The 23,875-nt window shown below is 39.7% G+C and overlaps 1 protein-coding gene across 3 annotated transcripts in view; it reads right to left on the reverse strand.

Annotated features, from left to right (window-relative positions):
* Window positions 1-21,956: 21,956 nt before the first annotated feature.
* LOC149220266 (SMAD/FHA domain-containing protein) overlaps window positions 21,957-23,875 on the reverse strand; it is a 291,504-nt gene continuing 289,585 nt past the window's right edge. For all 3 annotated transcript variants that reach the window (XM_089384735.1, XM_089384733.1, XM_089384732.1), the window contains one exon: window positions 21,957-23,863. In XM_089384735.1, the coding sequence (XP_089240861.1) occupies window positions 22,459-23,863 (1,405 nt within the window). In that variant the 3' untranslated portion in view covers window positions 21,957-22,458. The remainder of the gene's footprint in view (window positions 23,864-23,875) is intronic.

Consider the following 23,875-nt stretch of genomic DNA (forward strand, 5'->3'; position numbering starts at 1 on the left):
CAGTGTACCTCAAACCATGGTTGATAGTACCATGAAGATATATCAAAAGTTTCTTAGCAGCAACTTAGTGAACATGGTGAGGCTCGGCCATAAATTGGCTCAATGTGTTCACTACAAAACATATATTTGGACGGGTGTTGACCAAGAACATTAGAGCCCCCACAAGTTATTGATACTCAGAAGGATTGGCTAGTTCAGGACTAACAACATCTCTGCATAGCTTCTTGAAGTTTATCTCCATCGGAGTAGTCATGGACTTGCATTTCGTCATGCCACATCTCTCCAACAACTTCACAATGTACTTTCCTTGAGAAAGGAAAATCTTGTTGGGTCTTTGCCAGACCTCCAAGCCAAGGAAATAATGCATCAACCCTAGGTCCATCTCAAACTCAGAAGTGAACTTCCTCTTGAATTGATGAATGAGAGGGTCGACACTTGTCAGAAAGAGATATTCTACATATAGGACCAATATGAGTAGCATGTCCTTCTCGAACTTGAATTATAGGTTTGGATCAACATAATTTCTAGTAAAGCCCAACTTCATGAGGTAGTTATCTATTCTTTCGCACCAAGCCCTTGGGAATTGCCTCAATCCATATAGGGCTTTCTTTAGATGGCATACATGTGTCCTTCTATCTTGTTCTTCAAATCCTTGAGGTTGTTCTACATAGACTTCCTCCTTAACTGATCCATGCAGGAAGGCAACCTTCGCGTCCATCTAGTGTAGTGCAAATATCTCATCATAGTTAATGCCTTCCTTTTGTGAGAAGCCTCGAGCCATGAACCTTGCCTTGTATTTTTCAACACTCACATCAGCGCCATGCTTGATTTTGAGAATCCACTTCAAAGAGACCACGGATTTATCCTCGACTCTGGACACCACTTCCTAGACATTGTTCTTCATGATGGAATCATATTCCCCTATCATAACATCTTTCCACACCTGGTGCTTCACATCTTTTTCAAAGGTGCAAGGTTTGGATTGGATGAGAGTAATCATGGCAGCCAAATATTGTTGATATTAGATGGGCTTCTTACTTTCTCGAAATATACCTCATGGGGCAGCATGTCTCTCAGCATCTTGAAGAATATCACAGAGCCATAAAGGTCTATTCCTTAAGGTGGAGTGCCCCCCTGGAGGTGGATCAATAGGATTCATCAGACCATCACATTGGCCATTGACTCATCCAACAAAGCTTAATTTTGACTCTTATCACAAACATTCCTAGTGGTAGGGAGATCCCTTACTTTTCCAAGGGTAGTGTGTTCGTCAAAAGTGACATCACAACTCATTTCCACATTTCTGTAACCAGGCGCATAGATTCTATATGCTTTTGAATCTTCACTGTATCCAAAACATACACCCTTCTTCCTGGGGGCTTCCAATTTATTCCTTATTACATGAAAATATATAGGGAAACCAAACATTATAAAGTGATAAACATCATGTTTCTTACCAGTGAAGACTTCCTCAAGTGTCTTGTAGTCCAAGATTTGATGAGGGATTTTGTTTTGAACATATACAACAATATTTGCGGCTTCTCCCCATAGGAACATTGGTTGACCTTGATCACGAACCATAACACGAGTGGATTCCATAATAGTTCGATTCTTTCTCTTGGAAACTCCATTCTATTGAGGATTGTATGGAACAATCGTCTCCCTCTTAATACTTGCTTCTTTACAAAAGTCACAGAATTCATTTGATTCATATTTGATTCCATTGTCAGTTCTCAGTGTCTTGATCTTCTTTCCTGTATGATTCTCCACCAATGCTTTGAAAGTATGGAACCATACAAAGACTTCATCCTCCTTCTTTAATAAACAGATCCAATTTTTTGCGAGAGAAGTCATCCACAAATATTACATAGTACAAATATCCTCTCAATGAGGTCACAGGCATACGACCAACCATATTAGAATGGATCAATTGAAAAATATCATATTGTGAAAATTCCTCAACAAAAATTCCTACTACAGCAACTGATGATATTACTACTATTTGTTAAATTCCTTTAAACAAATTACTTGCAGTTTCCTACGGAAAATATCATAATACATAAACTACAACCTCCGCTTAATTAAATATTATGCGGAAACAAGAGACTGAGCAAGAAAGAAAATACAACACAATAGACACCATTATTTTCGGAAAAAAAAGTCCTCGGAAAAACCCAATGCGGGAAAACCGGTGTAGCAGATCTGAGGGTTTATTATTATTAAGTAGTAGCAAATTCTGAATACATCTTTGAATACCTCTCGGGTTATTCAGTTACAGAGAGAAATATTGGCAGAAAGATTTGTGAGATTATCTCACACAATCACTAAGAAAATCTCGGTTGATCCGGAAACTGGATGAAGTGCCTCTGGCAGGCCCTACGCTACCTCTACGTAGTCCCTACGTCACCCAGTTTGCTAATCGATTTGTTGCGTAGAGTCTCTGCTCTCAGCCTCCCGGACTCACACCCCGGCTCCTAGCTTTTGAAACTGACTCTGCCCAACAAAATCTCAGACTCTCTCTCACCCTTTGCACTGCCTCTGCGTGGCCCTGCATCAGCCTCTACGTTTGGGTTTTTGGATCACTCTCTGCTGATGATTCTCTGGGTGAGAAAATCTGTCTCTCTCCAGATGCTATCCCTGCCCCTCAACTGCAAGAAATCTCCTTGATCAGAACTTCCTCCTGAGAACTTATCACTTAAGAAATTCGATCTTTTGATCTCTCGGTGTGTTTTCCAAATGACCCTCAAGCTCCCTTAAATAATCTTCTCATTGACATTCAACGACCCATATTAAAATCTAATCAATGGCTAAGATCATTTTAGCTTGATCCTTGTCTTCTTCTAGAAGTTACACCCACAATTAGATTAATACCCATTAATATTTTTTAATTCCTAAGTTTAGACTTGGGGTCCCATTAAAAATTATTAATTATTTTAATAAAATTGTGTCTAGGTGGAATTTCCCAAAACATTTTTTGGGTTCATTGGAATACATGTGCCCAAGACTCCCTGCAAAATTTGAGGCTTAAATCACATCTGATGCTACCCCAAATCAACACTACCTTTTAGCGAGGGATGTGCTCTAGAAATATACGTTGTTGCATACTGCTCTGACTTTGAAGCATCGTCCTTGGCGCTGATGATGTCTGACATGTTATCCACCAACTACTGCGTTGCTGCTGAAACTGCCACTGTTGCTGACACTACCACTGTCAACACTACATATGTACTACGTCTCCCTCTCAAGTGTTGCATCTGTGCTGCTGCTAGCACTGCCACTGCACTGCAAATTGTTGTTGCTAGGCCATCAGCAATGGAAAAACATACAAAATTACTGAACTAATTGTGTTCAGTATGATACCACGTGAATGTTGGAGCCTGACTACTGCTAGTCTATGCTCTGAACCTCTGAATCTACTGCGCTGTTGCTGACCTCTGCTTTGTGCCATCTGCACTATTGCCAACTCTGCTCTGCGTTGTTTAGTCTCTGGCGCTCCTAGCCACTACAACTGTCCCCCCGACACCATCCGACACTAGTCCATCCTGTTACAGCAAAATTAGGCTCCCATAGCAAGGTATTGATCCAAGAGGTGGACTCCTGAAGGACCCTGCCCATCTGTATCTCTTTCGAACTACAACTCCAAATCAACCCACCTCACTCCTGGAGGTATCTCAGATGTCATGGCAAACTCCTCCTCTTCTATCTTCGCGAGTGCAACCTTCGAATCATGTTTCTCATCCTTGTCCTTCTTCTTAAGAGGACATTGAGTAGCATAGTGACCCATCTCACCACACCTGAAACACTTGATCTTCGAGACGTCTTTCTTATGTCTTCGCTGCTCCTGTTGTCCCTTCGATGAAAGGGCTGCATTATCCTCCTCCTCCTTGGGATTCGACCCACTGTTGTTGCTGCTTCTATCAAGTTTGACCTTGACTAAGTCTCTCGTCAACTTCTCTTGTTTTAGAGTTGCCCACATCTCATCCCAATTCGGCAATGTTTCTCTGCCCAGGATACTCTGGACAAAGACTTGCCACTCATCTAAGACAAAATTGAGGGCCAATCTAACCAACTCTGAATCTTGAGGTGTATGTCCCGTAGTAGAAAATTCATCACGGGTCTCCTTAAGTTTCGTGAGGAATGGATCCACACACTCCCCCTTCTGCATCTGAGTAGATCTCAGCTTCTGCTCCAAGTACATCTTCCACTGCTCGGAAGATCCCTGATATAACGTGGCCAAGGCATCCCACATCTCCTTAGAAGTCCCTCTGCTAGCAACGTGACACACCACGTGATCCTTGACTCCATACAAGATCATCTTCTTGGCCTTTGCCATCTCTGCCTTATACTTCTTCAACGGATCTAGATTTGTTGGTTCAGCCACCACGCTATCGATGTATGTCTTGAGGGCATGCTCATCTAGAGGGAACAACATTTTTTCCTTCCAGATGACGTAGTTGGATGCTCCGTCCAACTTGTCCTAATCCCTAAGCCACTGGTTGCCATCTCTGCCAAAAATGTCGAAAATCTCCTCTCTGCTTCTCACCGCTGCTGCTCAGCCAATGATAAAACAGACTTCTCGGTAGGAAGTCTGCTGAGGAAAAGTTCCCTCACTGTGCTTCTCTTCTCTTTTTTGACGTCTTTCAACCTAGCAATCTGCCTGTTGAAAATCTGCGTCCCCCCAGCTTCTCCTCATGCTGAGGCTTCAACGCTACTCCCTCTGCCCCGACAAAAAAATTGAACTGGGTGTCCTTCTCTCCATCGACTCACTCATAGAGAGACTGCCTCGAACATTCAGCCCTCTGGTTAAGAACTGCGCAAACCCTCTCAAGTTTCGAACTACTACCTCCTGCAACTTTTCGATTTCTTCTTGCTTCACCTGCAGCTCTGATACCACGTGAAAATTCCTCAACAAGAATTCCTACTGCAACAACTGATGATATTACTCTTATTTGTTAAATTCCTTTAAACAAATTACTTGCAGTTTCCTACGACAAATATCATAATACATTAATTGCAACCTTCACTTAATTAAATATTATGCTGAAACAAGAGACTGAGCAAGAAAGAAAATACAACACAATAGACGCCATTATTTTTGGACAGAAGTCCCTGGAAAAACCCAATGCGGGAAAACTGGTGCAGCAGATCTGAGGGTTTATTATTATTAGGCAGTAGCAAATTATGAATAGATCTCTGAATACCTCTCGGGTTAATAAGTTACAGAGAGAAATACTGGCAGAAATATTTGTGAGATTACCTCACACAATCATTGAGAAAATCCTGATTGATCCGGACACTGGATGAAGTGCCTCTGGCAGGCCCTACGATGCCTTTGCGCAGTCCTCACACAATCCCTGCGTCAACCTCTCTAGGCACTGTGTCACCCAGTTTGATGATCAATTTTCTGCCCTGAATCTCTGTTCTCAGCCTCTCGGTCTCACACCCCAGCGCCTGGCTTTTGAAACTGACTATGCTCAACAAAATCTCAGACTCTCTCTCACCCTCTGCGCTGCTTCTGTGTGGCCCTTCTGCCCTACATCAGCCTCTATGTCTGGGTTGTTGGATCACTCTTTGCCTCTCTGTTTTGATGATTCTCTGGTTGAGAAAATCTCTCTCTTCGGATTCTATCACTGCCCTTCGACTGCAAGAAATATCCTCGATCAGAACTTCCTCTTGAGAACTTCTCACTTCAAAAATTTGATCTCTTGATCTCTCGGTGTGTTTTCCAAATGACCCTCAAGCTCCCTTAAATAATATTCTCATTGACATTCAACATCCCAAATTAAAAGCTAATCAATGGCTAATATCATTTTAGCTTGATCCTCGTCTTCTTCTAGAAGTTACACCCATAATTAGATTACTACCCATTAATATTTTTAATTTCCTAAGTTTAGACTTAGGGTTTCATTAAAAAATATTAATTATTTTAATAAAATTGTCTCTAGGTGGAATTTCCCAAAACGCTTTATGGTTTCTTTGGAATACATGTGCTCAAGCCTCCCTGCAAAATTTGAGGCTTAGAGCACATCCAATGCTATCCCAAATCAACACATATGTCTTTCTTTGACTAGAAGGGAATTGTCCCTTTGCATGTTTCCATGTTGCACATCCTTGACAAACTCCTTCGTGATTCATATGAAATTTGGGCATCCTTGTGACCATCTTCCTTACATGTGGTAAGGCTTTGTAATGTAGGTGAGAAAACCTTCTATGCCATGGCTCACATTGAATAGATGTATCATTTGCCAAGGCTCCCAAAGGGCTTCCCCCAACTTGATAAAGATCGTCCACCCTAAACCCAAAAGTAAAAGCATCTTTGAAATTCTTATGCCATGCAAGTACCTTCCCATCAATGAATGAAACCTTGAAGCCCTTGTCTTCCATCGCAAAAATAGATACCTAATTCTTCTTTGAACCAGCTACGTACAAAACATCCAGAAGATGTATGGTTTTCTCATAATTCAAATGAAAAGATACAAATCCCATCCCTTTCAGGAGGTAGGTGGTATTATCTCCAAGAATGATATTAAGACTAGATTTCCTCACAACAAATGTAAGAGAACCTCCTTATATCCAGTGAAAATCCTTGAGGCTCCCATTAATTAACCAATAGTCTAAAGTATTCAGGGGAGAGGTAGTAGACAAAGCAAAAATAAGTAAATATTCAGTTTGACTTTCAACAACATTATTTTCATCATACCTAGCATTTCTTGCCTTCTTAGGAGGTTGTTCGTTTCCTTCTCGAGTAGCAGGAACATTCCTTTTTCCTTTATTGTTCGACGTGTTGTTCTTTTGATTGTTGTTGCTTTTGTAATTGTTGTTGTTGTCATCGCTTAGAGGATTTTTGTTTGCTTGTTAAGGAATTCTTTTGCATAGAGGCCAAACTTATTGCAATTGAAACATCTCCCTTTGCCTTTTCCTTAAAATCCCTTCTTGAATTTTTGACCTTGTCATTTTGAGTTAGATGGTCCAACATCATTCCTTCTTTTAACATTTGCAAATAAGGTTGTAGGTTCTTTTCCATTGTAATATTTTTCCCTCTCCATCATTCTTATTTCTTCTTGAGTGCATCTAGCCAAGATCTCATCGAACCCCAGTATCCTGTCATTATTGAGAATAGTGGTGGTGAATGTCTCCTAAGGCCTTGTGAGTCCTTCAATTGGTCTTGGTAGCAACAAGTGCACTTGAACGAGGCTCCACCACTTTTCCCTGCACATATTCTAATACATCATGCTCCTCCAAAGTCAGGTCCAAAGTCATCTTCCATGTGTGATAGTTAGACTTGTCATTGAGCTTGTCCTCGATCTTGAAGTAGGCAGTGGTCATGGAGACTAGTCTTTGTCAACAAATATCTTGGTGATTGCCTTTTCTTTTCTCTTGCTTGGGCTTGTCCTCACCTTAGCTTTGATACCATGTTAATTTTAGATCACAATCGTATGTTCTATGTTTGCAACAATTAATTCAATGTCCTTTTATTAGCCCAATGACAATTCCACTTTAATTTCCAACAACAATCACATAAGCCATTAATTCACAATGACAATAACCGTAGATAGAACATAAATAATAAATGCATGAGACAAGCCAAGGCAATGAACAAGGAGATTTAGCTAAAGCTAGGGAAAAAACCCCCAAAGGGGGAAACTGTTAATCAATCCTTCTTATTAGAAAATATCAAATGTTCAGTAGATAGAGAATATCCAACAGAGTACAATGATGAAAGTCAAATTCAATGTGACTTGACCTTTGAAACGTATCCAAACCAATATCCAATTGATGAAGTCAAAGTCAAATTTGATCAGCTTGATGAAAGTCTACAATTCTGAAAAGTCAACAATAGTCAACGTGCCCTAACTAACTCCATGGTCAATGGTCACCGTAGCAGTCAAATAACACTTCTTGAGCTCGGTCAAAGACAAAGATACTCAGCCTCCCTTAGTGATCAAACAACAACAAAAATAGTTAACATAATGACAGTCAAACATGGTCAAATGATGAAGTCAACCTGCGGTCAAACCCAATCAAACAACACCTTCCTCAGTTTTTGTGCCAAATAGTGAGGCCTGCTAGGACATATCCTTCCCTGGTCAAATCACAGTCAAGCAGTGCCTCAAAGTCCAAAGTCAATGTTGGTCAGAGTTTACGCAAGAAAAAAAAGCCAACACAGATCAAATCAACTCCAAGAGAAACTCGCAAGTGTGGAATAAATAGTTGCCTCAAAAGTACGAAACAATTAGATGAGGAGAGAGAATGATGTGTGAGATGATCCCAAATGAGGTTGAGGGTCTCATTTATTTATGTGTTGAAGGGGGGTCAATTTGTCTAATTTGATCCCAAGCCGACCTTGATAAAAAATGCACCTATGGGCTTCACATCAAAAACATATTTCTCCTTGTCCAAATTTAGTGCTTTTAGGGTCAATTTTGGTCCTCTCGAAAAGAGGAATTTTGTCCAATAATTATCTTTGGCCAATGAACTGCCCAAAGTGGAATTTTACCCTAGCTGCACATTTTAACAATAACTCACTTTGATGATTAGTGTCGTGGACCATTGCTAGCATGAGGTCTTCCATTGACTCTATAGAGTCCTTCAACTTTAGATCCCAAGGTAAAAGCATCCCTCATACAAGATTCCATAGGTCAGGTGACGACTTTTCCTTCGATGAAAGATACCCTCATACCTTTGTCTAAGGTAGATATGGATACCAAGTTCTTATTTAGTCCTGGAACATACGTCACATCATGAAGAAGAACAAATTCACCAAAGTCCAAATGAAATTTGACGGAAGTATAACACTTCACAAGATGAGAAGTATTGTCTCCAAGGATGAATTTTAAATTTGTCTCCCTCTCAACCAGGTTTGAGAGGACTTCCTTATACCGAGAGAAGTGTCTAGAAGCCCCACTATCTACCAACCAACGATCATACAAATCTGGAGGGGAAGAACTAGAAAGGGAAGAAATAAGAATATATTTAGTTTGACCAACAGTTGCATTATTTTCATACCTGGAGTTCCTTTACCTCTTTTGAGGACGATGGCCTTCTTCATGATCATCTGAAGCGTCTCTTCTTCTTCTATCATTTCCTCCTCTTTGATTATCTCTTTTTCTTTAATCATCGCCTCTTTTTCTATTATTTAACCACTATTGTTGTTGTACCTTGACCTTGGAGCATTCCTCTTTTCTCGACAATCTTGAGCATAGTGGCAAAACCTGTGACGATTATAACATTAAATCCTTGACATATCCTTGTCTCTTCTTGATCTTTTATTAGAGTCCCTGGATGTTGGAGCAGGCTTTCTTGAATTAGATGAACCTCATTTTCCTTTCCTCTTCTTGTCTTGAGTAACAAAAGCATATGGCTCTCCTTCTTCATGTTATTGAATCCTGCCTCTAGATATCATCATGGTTTCCTCTTGAGTGCATTTTCCAACCAGCTCATCAAATGTTGGAAATTGATTATTGTTGCTAATGGTAGTGATGAAGATTTCAAATTCTTCTTATTAGATTGTCATAAAATGTTCAACAAAGAGAGTACAATGATCCATTTCATCAATGAGTCAAAGTCAATCCTTTCACTATCCAACAAAGTCAACCAACCAATGTCAAATGATGAGCCAATAGTCAAATGTCCCAAGTCAAATATGGTCAAAGTCAAACTCTGCAATTTTGTCAAAGTCAACAGCAATCAAATGTGCCCTAACTAGTCCACCAGTGAATGGTCAAATTGCCTTCCAAGAGCTTGGTCAATAGTCAAAGTACTTGGCCTCCAACGGTGGTCAAAGTTAGCCCAAAATAGTCAACAAAACTCATTCAAATGTGAGAGACAAATCTGCGGTCAAAGCTTCAATTTTTTTGCGTCAACACAGGTCAAAGTATGTAGTCAATGCAAATCGACATGCCCAAAAAATCTCGATTTGTGTGCCAATCAACTCAACTTTCAAAGACAGGTCCAAAACAAGTCAAACCAAGCCAAAAAAATGTTGGTCAACACTGGTCAAAGTCTCTCAAACATAAAAGTCAATGTTGATTTCAGAAGTGCCTCAAAACCCTTCACACGTGTGAAGAGAACCCTGCAATATTTCAAGTGTACGAACCAATAGAAGAGAAGAGAGATGTTTGATGATGATGTCTCCAAATGAGGTGCCTTTACTTGTATTTATAGGCGTTGGAGGAGGGCTAATTTGTCTTATAGACCAACCTTGACTCTTGTGTTATTGTGGGTTTTCACTCTAAAAATACATTTTTCCTTAACCAAATTCAATTATTTCAAGGGCAATTTGGGGCTTCTCTGGATGAGGAAGGTTGTCCAATGGAGGGAATTTGTCCCTGAGCTACCAAATTAACAATAGGAGATTAAATGATCTCTAATGAAGTCCACAATAAGACTTATGGCAATGATGTCATCCTCCTTAAACTTTTCCTTTCTTGCAGTATTTGTTGGTTCTACAACCTTTCCTATCACAATATCTAAAATTTTGTTCTTTACAAAAATAAGATCAATTCTAAGCTTTTAAGCTCTGAAGTGTGAGGCTCCTTCCAACTTGTTCTCAGATTTCATTGAAGAAACCATGGATGTAAATCAACAAGGACTTCAACAATAGTGATCTCAATGTAGGGTTTCTTTAAAGGTGATTGTATTGTTCCTTCCTTCACCAAAACTCTAATATCGTGTGGATTTTCTAAGTGCAATAGAGAATAGCACAATATTTATGAAAAATTGGTCATTACTTTTGATGTTAGTCTTCTTTTAAATTATTCCAATATATCATTCATCAATTATACTTAAGAAATTCAAACATACAAGAATAATAGAATAGTAGAGATCACAATGCACAAAGAAAAGACAAGATTTATCCTGGGAAAACCCACTAAGGAGAAAAGGCTAACAACCTTTTCAATAGAGAAATTCTTATGATAAAAAAGAGAGACACCTAAACTTTCTAGTCATTAACTAGGTCAAAACTAGTCAAACCCTCTAGGTCAAGCCTCCCAATTTGATTCAACACTTTGCAAAGCTTATCTAGCCCGGAATTTCAGTCCTCCTAGAATTGCCAAAATCCCAGAATTTTGGCCCTTGCAAAAGACACTGCCTAGAAATATGCAAACTACAGAGAGAGAGAGAGAGAGTCTATTCACACGTGCGAGCTTGAGAGAGAGAAAGAGAGAAGAAATTCATCCTTCTTTTTTTCCTCGTCCTTCTTTATCTTTGTTAGGATGCCCAAAAACTGTCTTCTTGAGAGTGTGTGAATTGGTTGCCTTGAGGAGGAGGTTAAGCCGCCTTTATATAGTGTTCTACCTACTTCGAATGAGTGTGACTCTGCTTGGGCTGACTTGACTTGGAGGTGGTCGACTTGACCAACTTGAAGCCAAAAATTTCAAATTCAAAAATTCAAATTTTCTTCTTTTAAAAGTCCAAATGGGACTTGACTCAGAATATAATTTGCGTTTGACACTAGCATTTAAAATATGTTTTACAATAATCAATATGAATACATCAAGGGCCAAATACACATTATGAAGGTTGGCCATGGTTATAAAATTCGACAAGAACTAGTTATGAACATTATGAGTTCGTAGTGGTGCATTTTGCTTTATCCAATGCATCGGGAGTTTTTATGTGTCTAATGAATGAGTTTTCAAGAATTATCTAGACAAATTTATTATTATTTTTCTCGATGTTTTTCTTGTATACTCTAAATCTAAAGAAGAGAAATAACAACATTTGAGATTAGTACTAAAAGTACTCAGGGACCATCAGCTATATGCCAAACTGAGTAAATGTTCTTTTTACTAGACACAGATACATTATTTGGGTCACATCATTTCAAAATAGGGGATAGTTGTGGATCCAAAGAAAATTAAAACTATCAGTGAATGGCGAGCACTGTAGAACGTTACATAAGTTTGGTCTTTCATGGGCTTGGATGTGTATTACAAGAGAGTCCTCGAAGACTTCTCCAAAATAGCACACCCCATTACATCTTTGTAGAAAAAGGGCATGAAATTTTTGTGGACACCTGAGGGTGAAACAATGTTTCAAAAATTAAAAGCTTTATTTACTAGAGCTCTGGCTTTAAAAATTATTGATCTGAATGCAAATTTTCAAGTATGCATTGATGCCAGTGTTATCAGAACTGGATTGAAACCGGTTGAGCCAGTCGGTCTAACTGGTTTGGTCGCCAAACCGGTCTAGTTCGATGTTCGGAACCGGAAATGGTCGGTTCAGTGTCAAACCAACCAGTTCTATGATCTGGTTTGGTACCAAACCGACATTTTTTCACTGCACTGGCCAATTCCATACAATTCCACCAAAGAAGTTCCAAATGCAAATTTACAAGGGAAAAATAAAAAAAAAAACAATAGGGCAACCTAATATTCAACCCTATGGCCTTGGTATTGCTATGCAATTTATTGTAATGTTAAATTCTTAAAGTGACATTCTCTTTTATCTTTAATTTTCATCATTTTACTTAAATTTTTAACATTGCTATGAAATGACTTGGGATGTTTGAGAGTGGTTCTGGCCTCATTAGATTTCATATGCAAAAAGTAGAATTTTAAATCTCACTCAAAATCCAGCGGAAATAATAGTTTTCAGGATTGGGGGATTGCAACATTTCCATCGAATTTTGTCATGTATGAGGATATGGAACTAGTATTTAATCAAGAGCACCATGTCCTCTATGTACATTGATGTTAGTGGTGTTGGTTTTCAAACTCCTTTATCATGGTCCTACTAAAATTGTACCCATCAATCCAACAAATTCTTGACTTGACATGCTACGTTTTTTCTATCTTATTTAACTCAGATCCCAATATAGGCAATGATTTTGATGATAGGTAGGCATTTGTTGTCGAATGATTTTTTTGGATGTTAAAGGCCATCTAGAGGCTATTTGTTGACGTATTTGCAGTTCAGAGATGGATTGAAATCAACGCTATAATGGTTATGTGCACCCTTACATTCTATATAAATGAGAACTTTTGCTTATTTGTGCATAAATGGTTTGGATTCATATGGATGCACATAAACATATATGTTTTTCTTTAAAATTTGAATATTTTATGTCTATTTGGTCAACCAATTTTTTGGTTAGCTTTTCTTACCGGTTTCGATCTGGTTCCAACCGGTTCTTAGTTCAAAGGGTTTTCTGATTCTATCACCAATTCGAATTTAATAACATTGAACAATGCATGCAAAGAGGGCATGGGTTGAGTGCTCATGGAGAATGGACAAGTAATTTGTTATGAATCTAGAAATTAGGAGCATGAGAAAAATTATGTTTCACATGACTTGGAGCTTGCATCTATTGTCCACACATTTAAAATGTGGAGGCATTATCTTATGGGTGGGAAATTCAAACTACAAACTAATCATTGTAGGTTGCAATATTTATTTGAACAACCAAACTTGAATGCACAAGTGAGATGGTTGGAATTGCTATCAAAATATGACTAGTTTTGGTGGGGAACTCGATTGGAAATAGTTGGAGAGTCTTGGTTGGGCTCTATCATTGACTGAGGGGTATATTTTTTTTTGTCTTTCAGCATTTGGACACCGTGAAGCAGCAAGGCTCTTGGAGTTGCAGGCAAAGACTATTTCGTCCAACTGTAAGTCTCTCTAGAAGGTAGGCACTGTGAGGCTTTTGTGTCAGTCAGGGGGACATGAGGTTGTGGCTGGAGACAAAGGCTACTGGGGTTGGTGTCACGACCTGCACTTTCTTTTGTTGTTGTTTATCAACTATTGCCTTTGGAGCTATTGTCCCAACTCGGGGGGTGACCTGTGGTTGAGCTTATGAAACACATGGTTTATGGTTGAGTAGAACATGGAGAGCCCGTAGCCAGTTATCTCTTTTCAACAAATAAGTACTTGTTTTGTTGTTCATGAGTTTATATTATGTGTGATTTATGTACAATTGATAATGATGCTTTCGCTGATGCATTTTAATTGTGCATTACGCATGTTGCATATTGTTAATTGCATAAGCATATAGTGTTGCATTGCATTATAATTAAAATTTCTAGGATCGGGTTTCGGGCTAGTAGAAATGAATATGAGCGCTTCCACAACAATTGAACGATTTTTATGCAATGCTATTAAGAGTGGTGTTGCCCAATTGAGGGCCAGGGACACCACAATGTGTATATAAAGTGCCAACCCAAATGACCAATGACAACCAACCCAAAGAAAGGAGGTGGATAATTGGGAGATATGGAAAGTGGTACGTATGGATTACCTTGGACATGCTATATCAATCAGTGCATCCCCAGTAGTGCCCTTCTTGAACCCTATGGCCTCATAGGAGGTCCCACTAGATTAGATTCAAAGACTAACCTCCCAGATGAAGTGTGGGAACAAGGATACAATCTAAATCAGTGAATCATCCAACTTTCCTTGTGATTCATATTAGTATATGCCCTTAACATTAAATGAAAGCAGATGATTGCAATAATAATTAGAGTCCCTGCCAAGAGATGACCCACCTTCCTTCAAAAAGAATACCAAATGGGAGAGAAATCTGACCGGAGCAATGGGTGGAAAACTTTAGCATGATGTTATACGCTGACTATAATGGTTTGTTGGCTAGTTGGTTGTCCACTGAGACGAAAAAATTTCTCATGCGGCTTACCCACTTTTGGTGGGTAACAAGAACCACTGGTTCTTTATTGGGAGTCGTGTTAATTTTAGGCAATGGTATGTTCTATGCTTTAGAGCAATTTTACTTCAATTTCTTTATTAGCCCAATGTCAATATTCAGATTAGCAATCACATCAACATGATAGTAAAATGCATATAGAACATAAACATAAACAGTAGAAGACAAGCCAAGATAAGAGGACACAAGATGTGGCACCAGCCAAGGACAAACCCTAATGTGGGGAAACCCTGGATCAAATTTTCTTTTAGTCTTTAAAAGTTCAGCAGAGAGGGATAATACAATTTACAAATCTGATAATTTATAACAGCAGAAAAAGAGCCCTAACCAAAAAAGTCAACGCTAGTCAACAAGGCAGATTTGACCCTCAGCAAATCGGTCAACTTCAGTCAACTTCAGCCTCCAAACAGCAAGATAAAACAATCCTCAAAACAATCAAATTCAGCACAGTCAAAGTCTAGTCAAATAGCCCATCTGCGGTTAGCCCTAGCTACAGTCAACGTTAGTCAACACTTGGTCAAACTGTCCATAATTTCGCTCTCCTGAAATTTCGACCTCCTGAAATTTTTCTCTCCTAAAATTTCGGACGTGTGGAGAGAGAGGCCCAAAAATTCGTACCCAATCAATAAGGAGAGAGAGAGAAGTGTGAAGATGAGTGTGTCCAAATGAGACTAAGTCACCTTCTATTTATATGCAACGTTGAGGATGAATAGACGTGACTGTTGGGCTTCTGAGCCTACATAAGTTTGTTGGCCAACCTTGACAATTTGACCATAATCAAAAATAAATTCATAACTTCATTTGTACATGTCAGAATCATATGATTTTTAGATCAATCCTACACCTCTCGGAGAGAGGAATCCAAGAAAAATATTAGTTGTCATAAATAAGATGACCCATGTGGAGTTTGGCCCTAGTTGCCAATTTTAACACTCCCTCTCAACTAGGGAGAACTCCATCTGCTAATCCATCTGCCAATCTATACTATCTCTACCATCAATGCACTACTTTGCTCTGCTGAATTATGAAGAACAAGTGATCGAGAATGTATCATACCATTCTCTACTGACCCAAAGTCAATCCCAATCAAAGGAGAGTGTGTCATACCACTCTTATTGACCTAAAGTTAGTTCCAATCAAAAAAGAGTGTCTTGTACCACTCTTACTGACCAAAAGTCAGTTCTAATTGATCCCAGATCAATATCGTTCATCCTAGCATATGGAGTGCGGTAGTACACGATGCGTCCATCAGTAGTACTATGGTCCCTATCCTCATTTCCCTACTCATTGGCCAAATGAGAGGTACATCCCATGAGTCCCAGACTGCATGGGTAGGATGTCTCAGCAGGAGAAGGATGAACCACTCATCTTGCCTACATATCGCCAAGGGTATCGTAGGGGAAGGTTGAACCACTCACCCTGTACATAGCAAACCACTAGGGGAAGGTTGAACCACTCACCCTATGGTTGCTCATCGCTCCAAGAAGTACCCCAAGCCCCCGAAGCTCCCAGAGCTCAATGTCCATCTCATACAGGACGCTCATAAGAGGTTCTCTCTACGACTCCAAGTCGTTCTCGAAAGGCCAAGAACTTGACATTCCCCAGGGGCTTAGTCAAAATATCGATGGCCTGCTCATCAGTCTCAATGTGATGGAGCCTTATTGCTCCTCATTATACCATATCCCGGATAAAGTGGTACCTGATATCTATATGCTTGGAGAGATCATGAAGCGCGGGATTCTCTGATAATCAGATCCCACCTTGGTTCTCGCAGAGGATCACGATGGTATCCAGCGCATGTCCAAACAACTCACTGAAGAGCTTTCTCAACCAGACAACTTCACAAGAGGCCATACTAGTAGCTATGTATTCGGCCTCAATGGTGCTCAAGGCAACCGATTTTTGCTTCCTGCTCATCCAGGATATCGAAGCAGAACCCAAAGAAAAACAACATCCAGAAGTGCTCTTGTGATCCACCACATTGCCAGCCCAATTAGCATCAGAATAACCATGCAGCCTCACATTTCCGGCAGTGTATCTCAGTCCATGAGTGATTGTGCCCCAAAGATATCTCAGAAGATTCTTGGCAGCAATTCAATGTATATGATGAGGCTCAACCATGTATTGGCTCAATTTGTTAACTGCAAAACATATGTCCAGACGGGAGTTCACTAAGAACATCAGTGCTCCTATGAGTTGACAATACTCAGAAGCATTTCCCAATTCAAGTCCAGCTACATTACCACATAACTTCTTAAAGTTAAGTTCCATCGGAGTAGTCACAGGCTTGCAGTCCACCATCCAAAATCTTTCCAATATCTTCACAACATATTTTCCTAAAGAGAGGAAAATTTCACCTAGATTTTTCCAGACTTCCAACCCTAGGAAATAGTGCATCGATCCTAGGTCCTTCATCTCAAATTCAGAAGCCAACTCCCTCTTACATTTGTGAATGAGAGGGTCTGCACCTGTTAGAAAGAGGTCGTCCACATAAAGTACCAGAATGAGAGGTTTATCATTTTCAACCTTAAAGTAAAGGTTCGGATCGACTTCACTTCTAGTGAATCCCAACTTCATCAAATAGCTATCGATCCTCTCATACCAAGCCCGGGGTGCTTGCTTCAATCCATAGAGAGATTTCTTCAACTTGCATACATCAGATTCTGGATCATGAACTTCAAGCCCCTCGGGTTGTTCCACATAGACTTCCTCTTTGATTGAACCATGCAAGAAGATGGTCTTGGCATCCATCTGATGTAGGTTCCATCCTTGCAAGGTAGCAAGGGCTATAATCGAGCGGATGGTGGTGTATCGGGCAACAGGGGCAAATATCTCATCATAATCTACACCTTCCTTTTGAGAGAAGCCTTGAGCAACAAAGCGAGCCTTGAACTATTCTGCACTTCCATCAACTCCATGCTTGATTTTGTAGAGCCACTTAGAAGTGACAACCGATTTGTTCTGGGGTCTATGGACCACATTCCATACATCATTCTTCATAATTAACTTGTATTCTTGATTCATAACATCCTTCCATACTTGATGCTTCACGGCTTCTTCAAATGATGAAGGCTCGTTTTGAATGATAGTGCTCATGGCGGTCAGATATCGTTGATACATGTTTGGCTTCTTGCTTTCACGGAAAGTCCCCCTTGGTGCAATGTGTCTCTCGGCATCTTCGAGAGTCTCCCTAAGCCACGAGGGTCACCTTTTGGAGGCAGAGGGCTCATGAGGAGGAGGATTAATAGGATCCATAGGTTCATCAACATCAAACATCGTTTCGTCTTCTTTTGCACCGTGATTTCTAGTGTCAACTTCTTTGTCCTTCCTTACGATAGGAAGGTTGTTGATCTTCTTGAGGGCCATATCCTCATTGAAGGTGACATCATGACTTATCTCAACTTCCTTTTGACCAGCCACATAAATTCTATATCCCTTAGAATTTTCACTATAGCCCACAAAGATTTCTTTATTCCCAGATGCACCCAATTTGCTTCTTTTCTCTTTCGGCACATGAAAATATACGGGACTTCCAAAAATTCTAAAATGAGAGACATTGGGTTTCTTACCAGTGAACATTTCTTCAGGGGTCTTGGAGTCCAATGCTTGATGAGGGCATCAGTTTTGAACATACACAGCGGTATTTGCAGCGTCAGCCAATAGGAACTTCAAAAGGCCTTGATCATGAAGCATGGCACGAACTGCTTCTACAATAGAACGATTCTTCCTTTTAGCCACACCATTCCGCTCAAGAGTGTATGGCGTTGTAGTCTCCCTCTTAATGCCAACTTCTCTGCAATAATCTTGGAATTCATTGGATTTGTACTCAGTCCCATTATCGGTCCTCAATATCTTGATTTTCTTCTCGGATTGCTTTTCGATCAAGGCTTTGAAGTGTTAGAACCAGGTGAACACTTCATCCTTCTTCTTCAAGATGTAGATCTAGGTTTTGCGAGAATAATCATCCGTAAAGGTGAGATAATATAAGTATCCTCCCAAAGAATTTATGGGAATCATACCAGATATGTCGGAGTGGATCAATTGCAATATATTTGTGGTCTTGCTATTACTTGAGAGGAATAGTCCCCTTGTAAGTTTTTCTTCAGCACATCCCGGACATACACCTTCATGCTCTACTTTGAATTCGGGCATACCTGTCACCATCTGTCTCACATCGGGTAGGGCCTTATAATGAAGATGGGCGAACCTCCAGTGCCATAGTTCAGATTGTAGAGATGTGTCGCAAGACATGGCTCCTAATGGACTTCCTCCAACTTGATACAAAATATCAACCCTGAACCCAAGAGTAAAAGCATCCTTGATATTTCTTTTCCAAACACGTACCTTTCCATCGATAAAAGCCACCTTGAATCCTTTTATCTTCCATTGTTGAAATGGACACCAGGCTCTTCTTGAGATCGAGTACATATAGTACTTCTTGCAAATGAATAGTGTTACCTTGATTCAATTGAAGGGTAACATTCCCTACTCCCTTCACGGGATAGGTTGCATCGTCTCCAAGGATGATCTCCAAGTCTGTCTCCTTTTCTATCAGATTAGAGAGGGCCTCCTTGTATCCAGTGGTGTGCCTTGAGGCACCACTATCAATCAGCCAATTTCCCAAAGTGTCCAGAGGAGAGGCATTGGAGAGGGCCGATATAAGATAGTACTCTTTTTGCTTATTGTTAACAATAGTTGATTCTTCATACTTGGAGTTCCTTGATTTCTTGGAGGGTCAACCATTTCCTTGATGTCCCGCATTCCTTTTTCCTTTGCGATTGGACCTGCCATTCCTTTGATCGTTGTTGTTGAAGTTGCCCCTGGAATGATTGTGATCATCATCATGCGATGTGTCCCTTCTATTTGGACACTCCCTTGTATAGTGGCCAAACTTATTGCAAACAAAGCACCTGCTCTTCCTTCCTCCCTTAGATCCAGGCTTTCCATGGAAATGACCTTTAGACCATGCATTATTTCTCCTTTTGCCATGAGCGGAGAATGCATTGGGGTTGCTTCTATTAGAAGGCATTTCTTGCTCCACCATTCTTGTTTTTTCTTGAATGCATTTCGACATCAATTCTTCGAATCCTGGAATTCGATCATTCTTGAGGACAGTGGTTCTAAATACATACCACTCAGGTGGGAGTCCTCCAAGGGTGGTGAGAGTAAGTTCCCTATCAGGAATGACTTCTCCAATCAAGAGTAGATCATTCTTGATCTCAGTAATCCTCAAGAAATAGGATTGAATATCCTCGTCCTTGCCCTTCTTAATATCCTTCAACTTATTCTTGAGAAATAGAATTTGATTAGCATTACTAACCTTGAACATGTTGACCAACCTGTCGTAGATCTCCTTGGAGGTCTTCAATTTGGAGATGTAGGCCACCAGATGCTTGTCAATGGAACCCTAATAATCTTCTTCGCTTCGACTTCAGCCTTATTGTACTTGGTTTTTGCAGCAGCTGGTGCATTTGAAGGAGGCTCGGGGATTTTACCCCGCACATAGTCCATCACTTCTTTTTCTTCCAAAGTCGAATCAAGAGACATCTTCCATCCATGATAGTCAGATTTATCATGGAGTTTGTCTTTAGTCGGAAACTAGGATGAGGAACCCATTAAACCTTTTGTCCTTGTCCAACTGTCTTTGGTGATTGCTCTTTCACTCTTGCTTGGGCTTTGTCTTCAACTCAACTCTAATACCATGTTAATTTTAAGCCACAATGGTATGTTCTATGCTTTAGAGAAATTTTACTTCAATTTCTTTATTAGTCCAGTATCAATATTTAGATTAGCAATCACATCAACATGATAGTAAAATGCAGATAGAACATAAACATAAATAGTAGAAGACAAGCCAAGACAAGAGGACATAAGATGTGGCACCAGCTAGGGACAAACCCCAATGTGGGGAAACCCTTGATCAAATCTTCTTTTAGTCTTCAATAGTTTAGCAGAGAGAGATTGCACAATTTACAAATATGATAATTTATAACAGCAGCAAAAGGGCCCTAACTAAAAAAGTTAACGCTGGTCAACAGGGAAGATTTGACCATCAACAAATCGGTCAACTTCATTCAACTTCAACCTCCAAACAACAAGATAAAACAATCCTCAAAACAGTCAAATTCAGCCCAATCAAAGTTTGGTCAAACAACCCACCTGCGATCAGCCCTAGCTGCAATCAACATTGGTCAACACTAGGTCAAATTGTCTAGAATTTCGGTCTCATGAAATTTTGGCCTCCTGAAATTTCGGACGTGTGGATAGAGAGAGGCCTAGAAATCCGTACCCAATCAATGAGGAGAGAGAGAGGGAGAGAGAGAAGTGTGAAGATGAGTGTGTCCAAATTAGGCCAACTCACCTTCTATTTATATGCAACGTTGAGGATGAATAGACGTGACTGTTGGGCTTCTGAGCCTACATAAGTTTGCTGGTTGACCTTGACAATTTGACCATAATCAAAATAAACTCATAACTTCATTTGTACATGTCAAAATCGGATAATCTTTATATCAATCCTACACTTCTTGGAGAGAGGAATCCAAGAAAAACATCCATATATAAACATCCATGATAAGACAATAATATATTATATAAGAATATTTGAATACAAATGAGATAATGACACAAATGAGAGTCGGGGCTTGCTTATATACCCTAGGCAAGTACCTCTTCACAAACAATCATGTCCTTAGAGACATGTGTCTTCACTACTAATTATTAGTTAATTAATCATTAATCATTATTATTGTTATTTACATTCTTTGTATTATTTTATATATTTTTTATTCATAACAATGTCTTACTCCCCAAACTGGGTGTTCTGGCTATGGAGGGTCATTGCTATAAGTATTTCATTGGAACAGAGCACTACTAATTATTAGTTAATTAATCATTAATCATTATTATTGTTATTTACATTATTTGTTTTATTTTATATATTTTTTATTCATAACAATGTCTTACTCCCCAATCTGGGTGTTCTGGCTATAGAGGGTCATTGCTATAAGTATTTCATTGGAACAGAGCATCAGATATCTTGCAATGAGAAGAGGAGCTTATGACTAAGATGGAGCAATTAAGATGACAGTGAGCAGGAAAGAAGGATCATGCACAGAAATGAAGAACAAGATGAGTGAGAATGAAAAAGGATGAAGAAATATCAACAGATAAATAGTTGCTTAGCAAGCAAAGGTGGAAGATTTCAGATTCAAGTAATATCTTTGGTTGTTAGTTGTAATTGGTTCCCAGTAAATGCATATATTCGTTTGCCCAGAAAAAAAAAAAAAAAAAAAAAAAAAAAAAAAAAAACTGTTATTTGTTTGCATCAGTTTACTAAGCAATGGTATACCATCATGAATATATGATGTTTTCCTAGAAATTTGGAGTACTTCCTCACAGATCTTGTCTGCTAGAATTTTATAATTAATATTACAGAGGCAGAGTGAAGGTGCTTATGCACCAAAGTGCCAAAGTGTACTCTGCTTATGTAGAATAACAGTCAATAAATAGGAACTCATCTACAGTTATACAAGAGATCACAATGTTCAGAGAGCCAAAAGATTTCTAAGCACCTTCCAAGAAAAAGCTTAGCACGCTTATACATCTAATGGGCATTATCATCCATGGATCATTGCTTCAACCAAACTAGAGTAGTCAAACTTTCAAACCATTAGGTATGGAAGTCATAAAAACACCAAATAATGGCATGGCTTACCAAAGAACAATTGCACTGCCATGACAGCAGAAGCATTTGGCATGTGTTCAGACACATCCAGAGTTAATAGGAAGACAGTTTCCTATTCAGATTCTGGTTCTTCTGAACCCTCCTCAGTGTCATCATCATCATGATTTTTATCATCTTCTTCCCCTTCAGTATCTTCTTCAGTGTCAGGGGCATTATCGTTATTTCTTCTAAGTCCATGAAGCTGCCTGAAATCAGGGGCAACAATATCAAGCATCTCATTCAAAGCTTGGTGGTCATAGCTTTGCCGAGAAGCTAACTTGGAAGGTGGAGAATTTTGACTTCCTGCCACTGCATCTTCAGGCACTGTGTCTTGACACTTCAAGCTACTTAATAGTAGATCTTGCCTGGACCTAATATTCTCACCTGCTGCTGCAATCTGACTAGCATCAAAATCTTGATTAATTCCTTCATCACTGATCCTTCCTGTCCCTAGCTGTCTGTCATCACTCCGAAGAGATTCATTGTCGCCATGAACTGAACCAACTGTACTGACTGCCCAACTACCAGCAACCTCTGATGCTAATAGATCAATTGTTGCTATTGAATGCTTATCTCCCTTGTTTCTAGCATCTATCTCATCTCTATGCTGCTGACTGACAGGAGATTGACTCTGCCTCTCCCCATTTAACGAGTTTCCAATAGGATGGGATGTTCTCACCAAATGCTGGCCACTGTTATATGTATCAGGTAATCTTTTTGGTTCAGCACCAGTCCTGGTGTTTAATGTTTCCCCTTGATTTTCACCAGCTAAGTCTGTCCTCGCCCATTCCATTGGAGCTTGTTCTTCATCTTCAAGTTGCATTGTTTCTCCTCCCAAATCCCCTTCACCATCTCCTACTTCATCATCCTCCTGAACCGTTTCTCTTAGATTCTTGTTTGATTTGGCAGGCTCATTCCCCATAGGATATGTACAAAACTCAATCCTTCTACATCCACTTGTGCTTTCAAGCAACTGAGTTGCATCTGCTTCAGTTGCAAGCACTCGTTCAGTGCCAATAAGCTCATCATCATGATTTAGCATTGTGCCTATGGCTTCAGTATCATGTATCATTTGAAGTGTGTTTTCACAGTCCTCTTCCTGTGTGTCACCATTTTCCCAGTCATCAACTGCATCTCCAGTTTTGAATTTATTCATATCGCAATTTTCACCACCACCAGAATCACTGGCACAATTAGTTGCCCCCAATTTCTTTGGTGTCTCTGCTTGATCAGAAGCGACCCCTTCCCCCTGGACTCTATCAGTTTCAGTGTTAACTGCCATGATTTCTTCTCTTGCTCTAGTTACTTCCCTACAGAGATTTTCTGTCCTCAACTCAAAATCATTGTTTGTATTTGTGACTTCACGATTTTCACCATCTTCCAGGGTTCTTAACATTCCATTCAATTGTTCCTGCTGCTTTCGCTGCAACACAGCGATCTCCTCAGCTGTAGAATGAAAAGCTCGTAACTGAGTTTCACTGTAAAATACA

Source organism: Pinus tabuliformis, chromosome Q (genome assembly GCF_031772625.1).
Source record: "Pinus tabuliformis cultivar Carrire ecotype Pingquan chromosome Q, CPIR1, whole genome shotgun sequence".
In the NCBI taxonomy this organism is placed as follows: Eukaryota; Viridiplantae; Streptophyta; class Pinopsida; order Pinales; family Pinaceae; genus Pinus; species Pinus tabuliformis.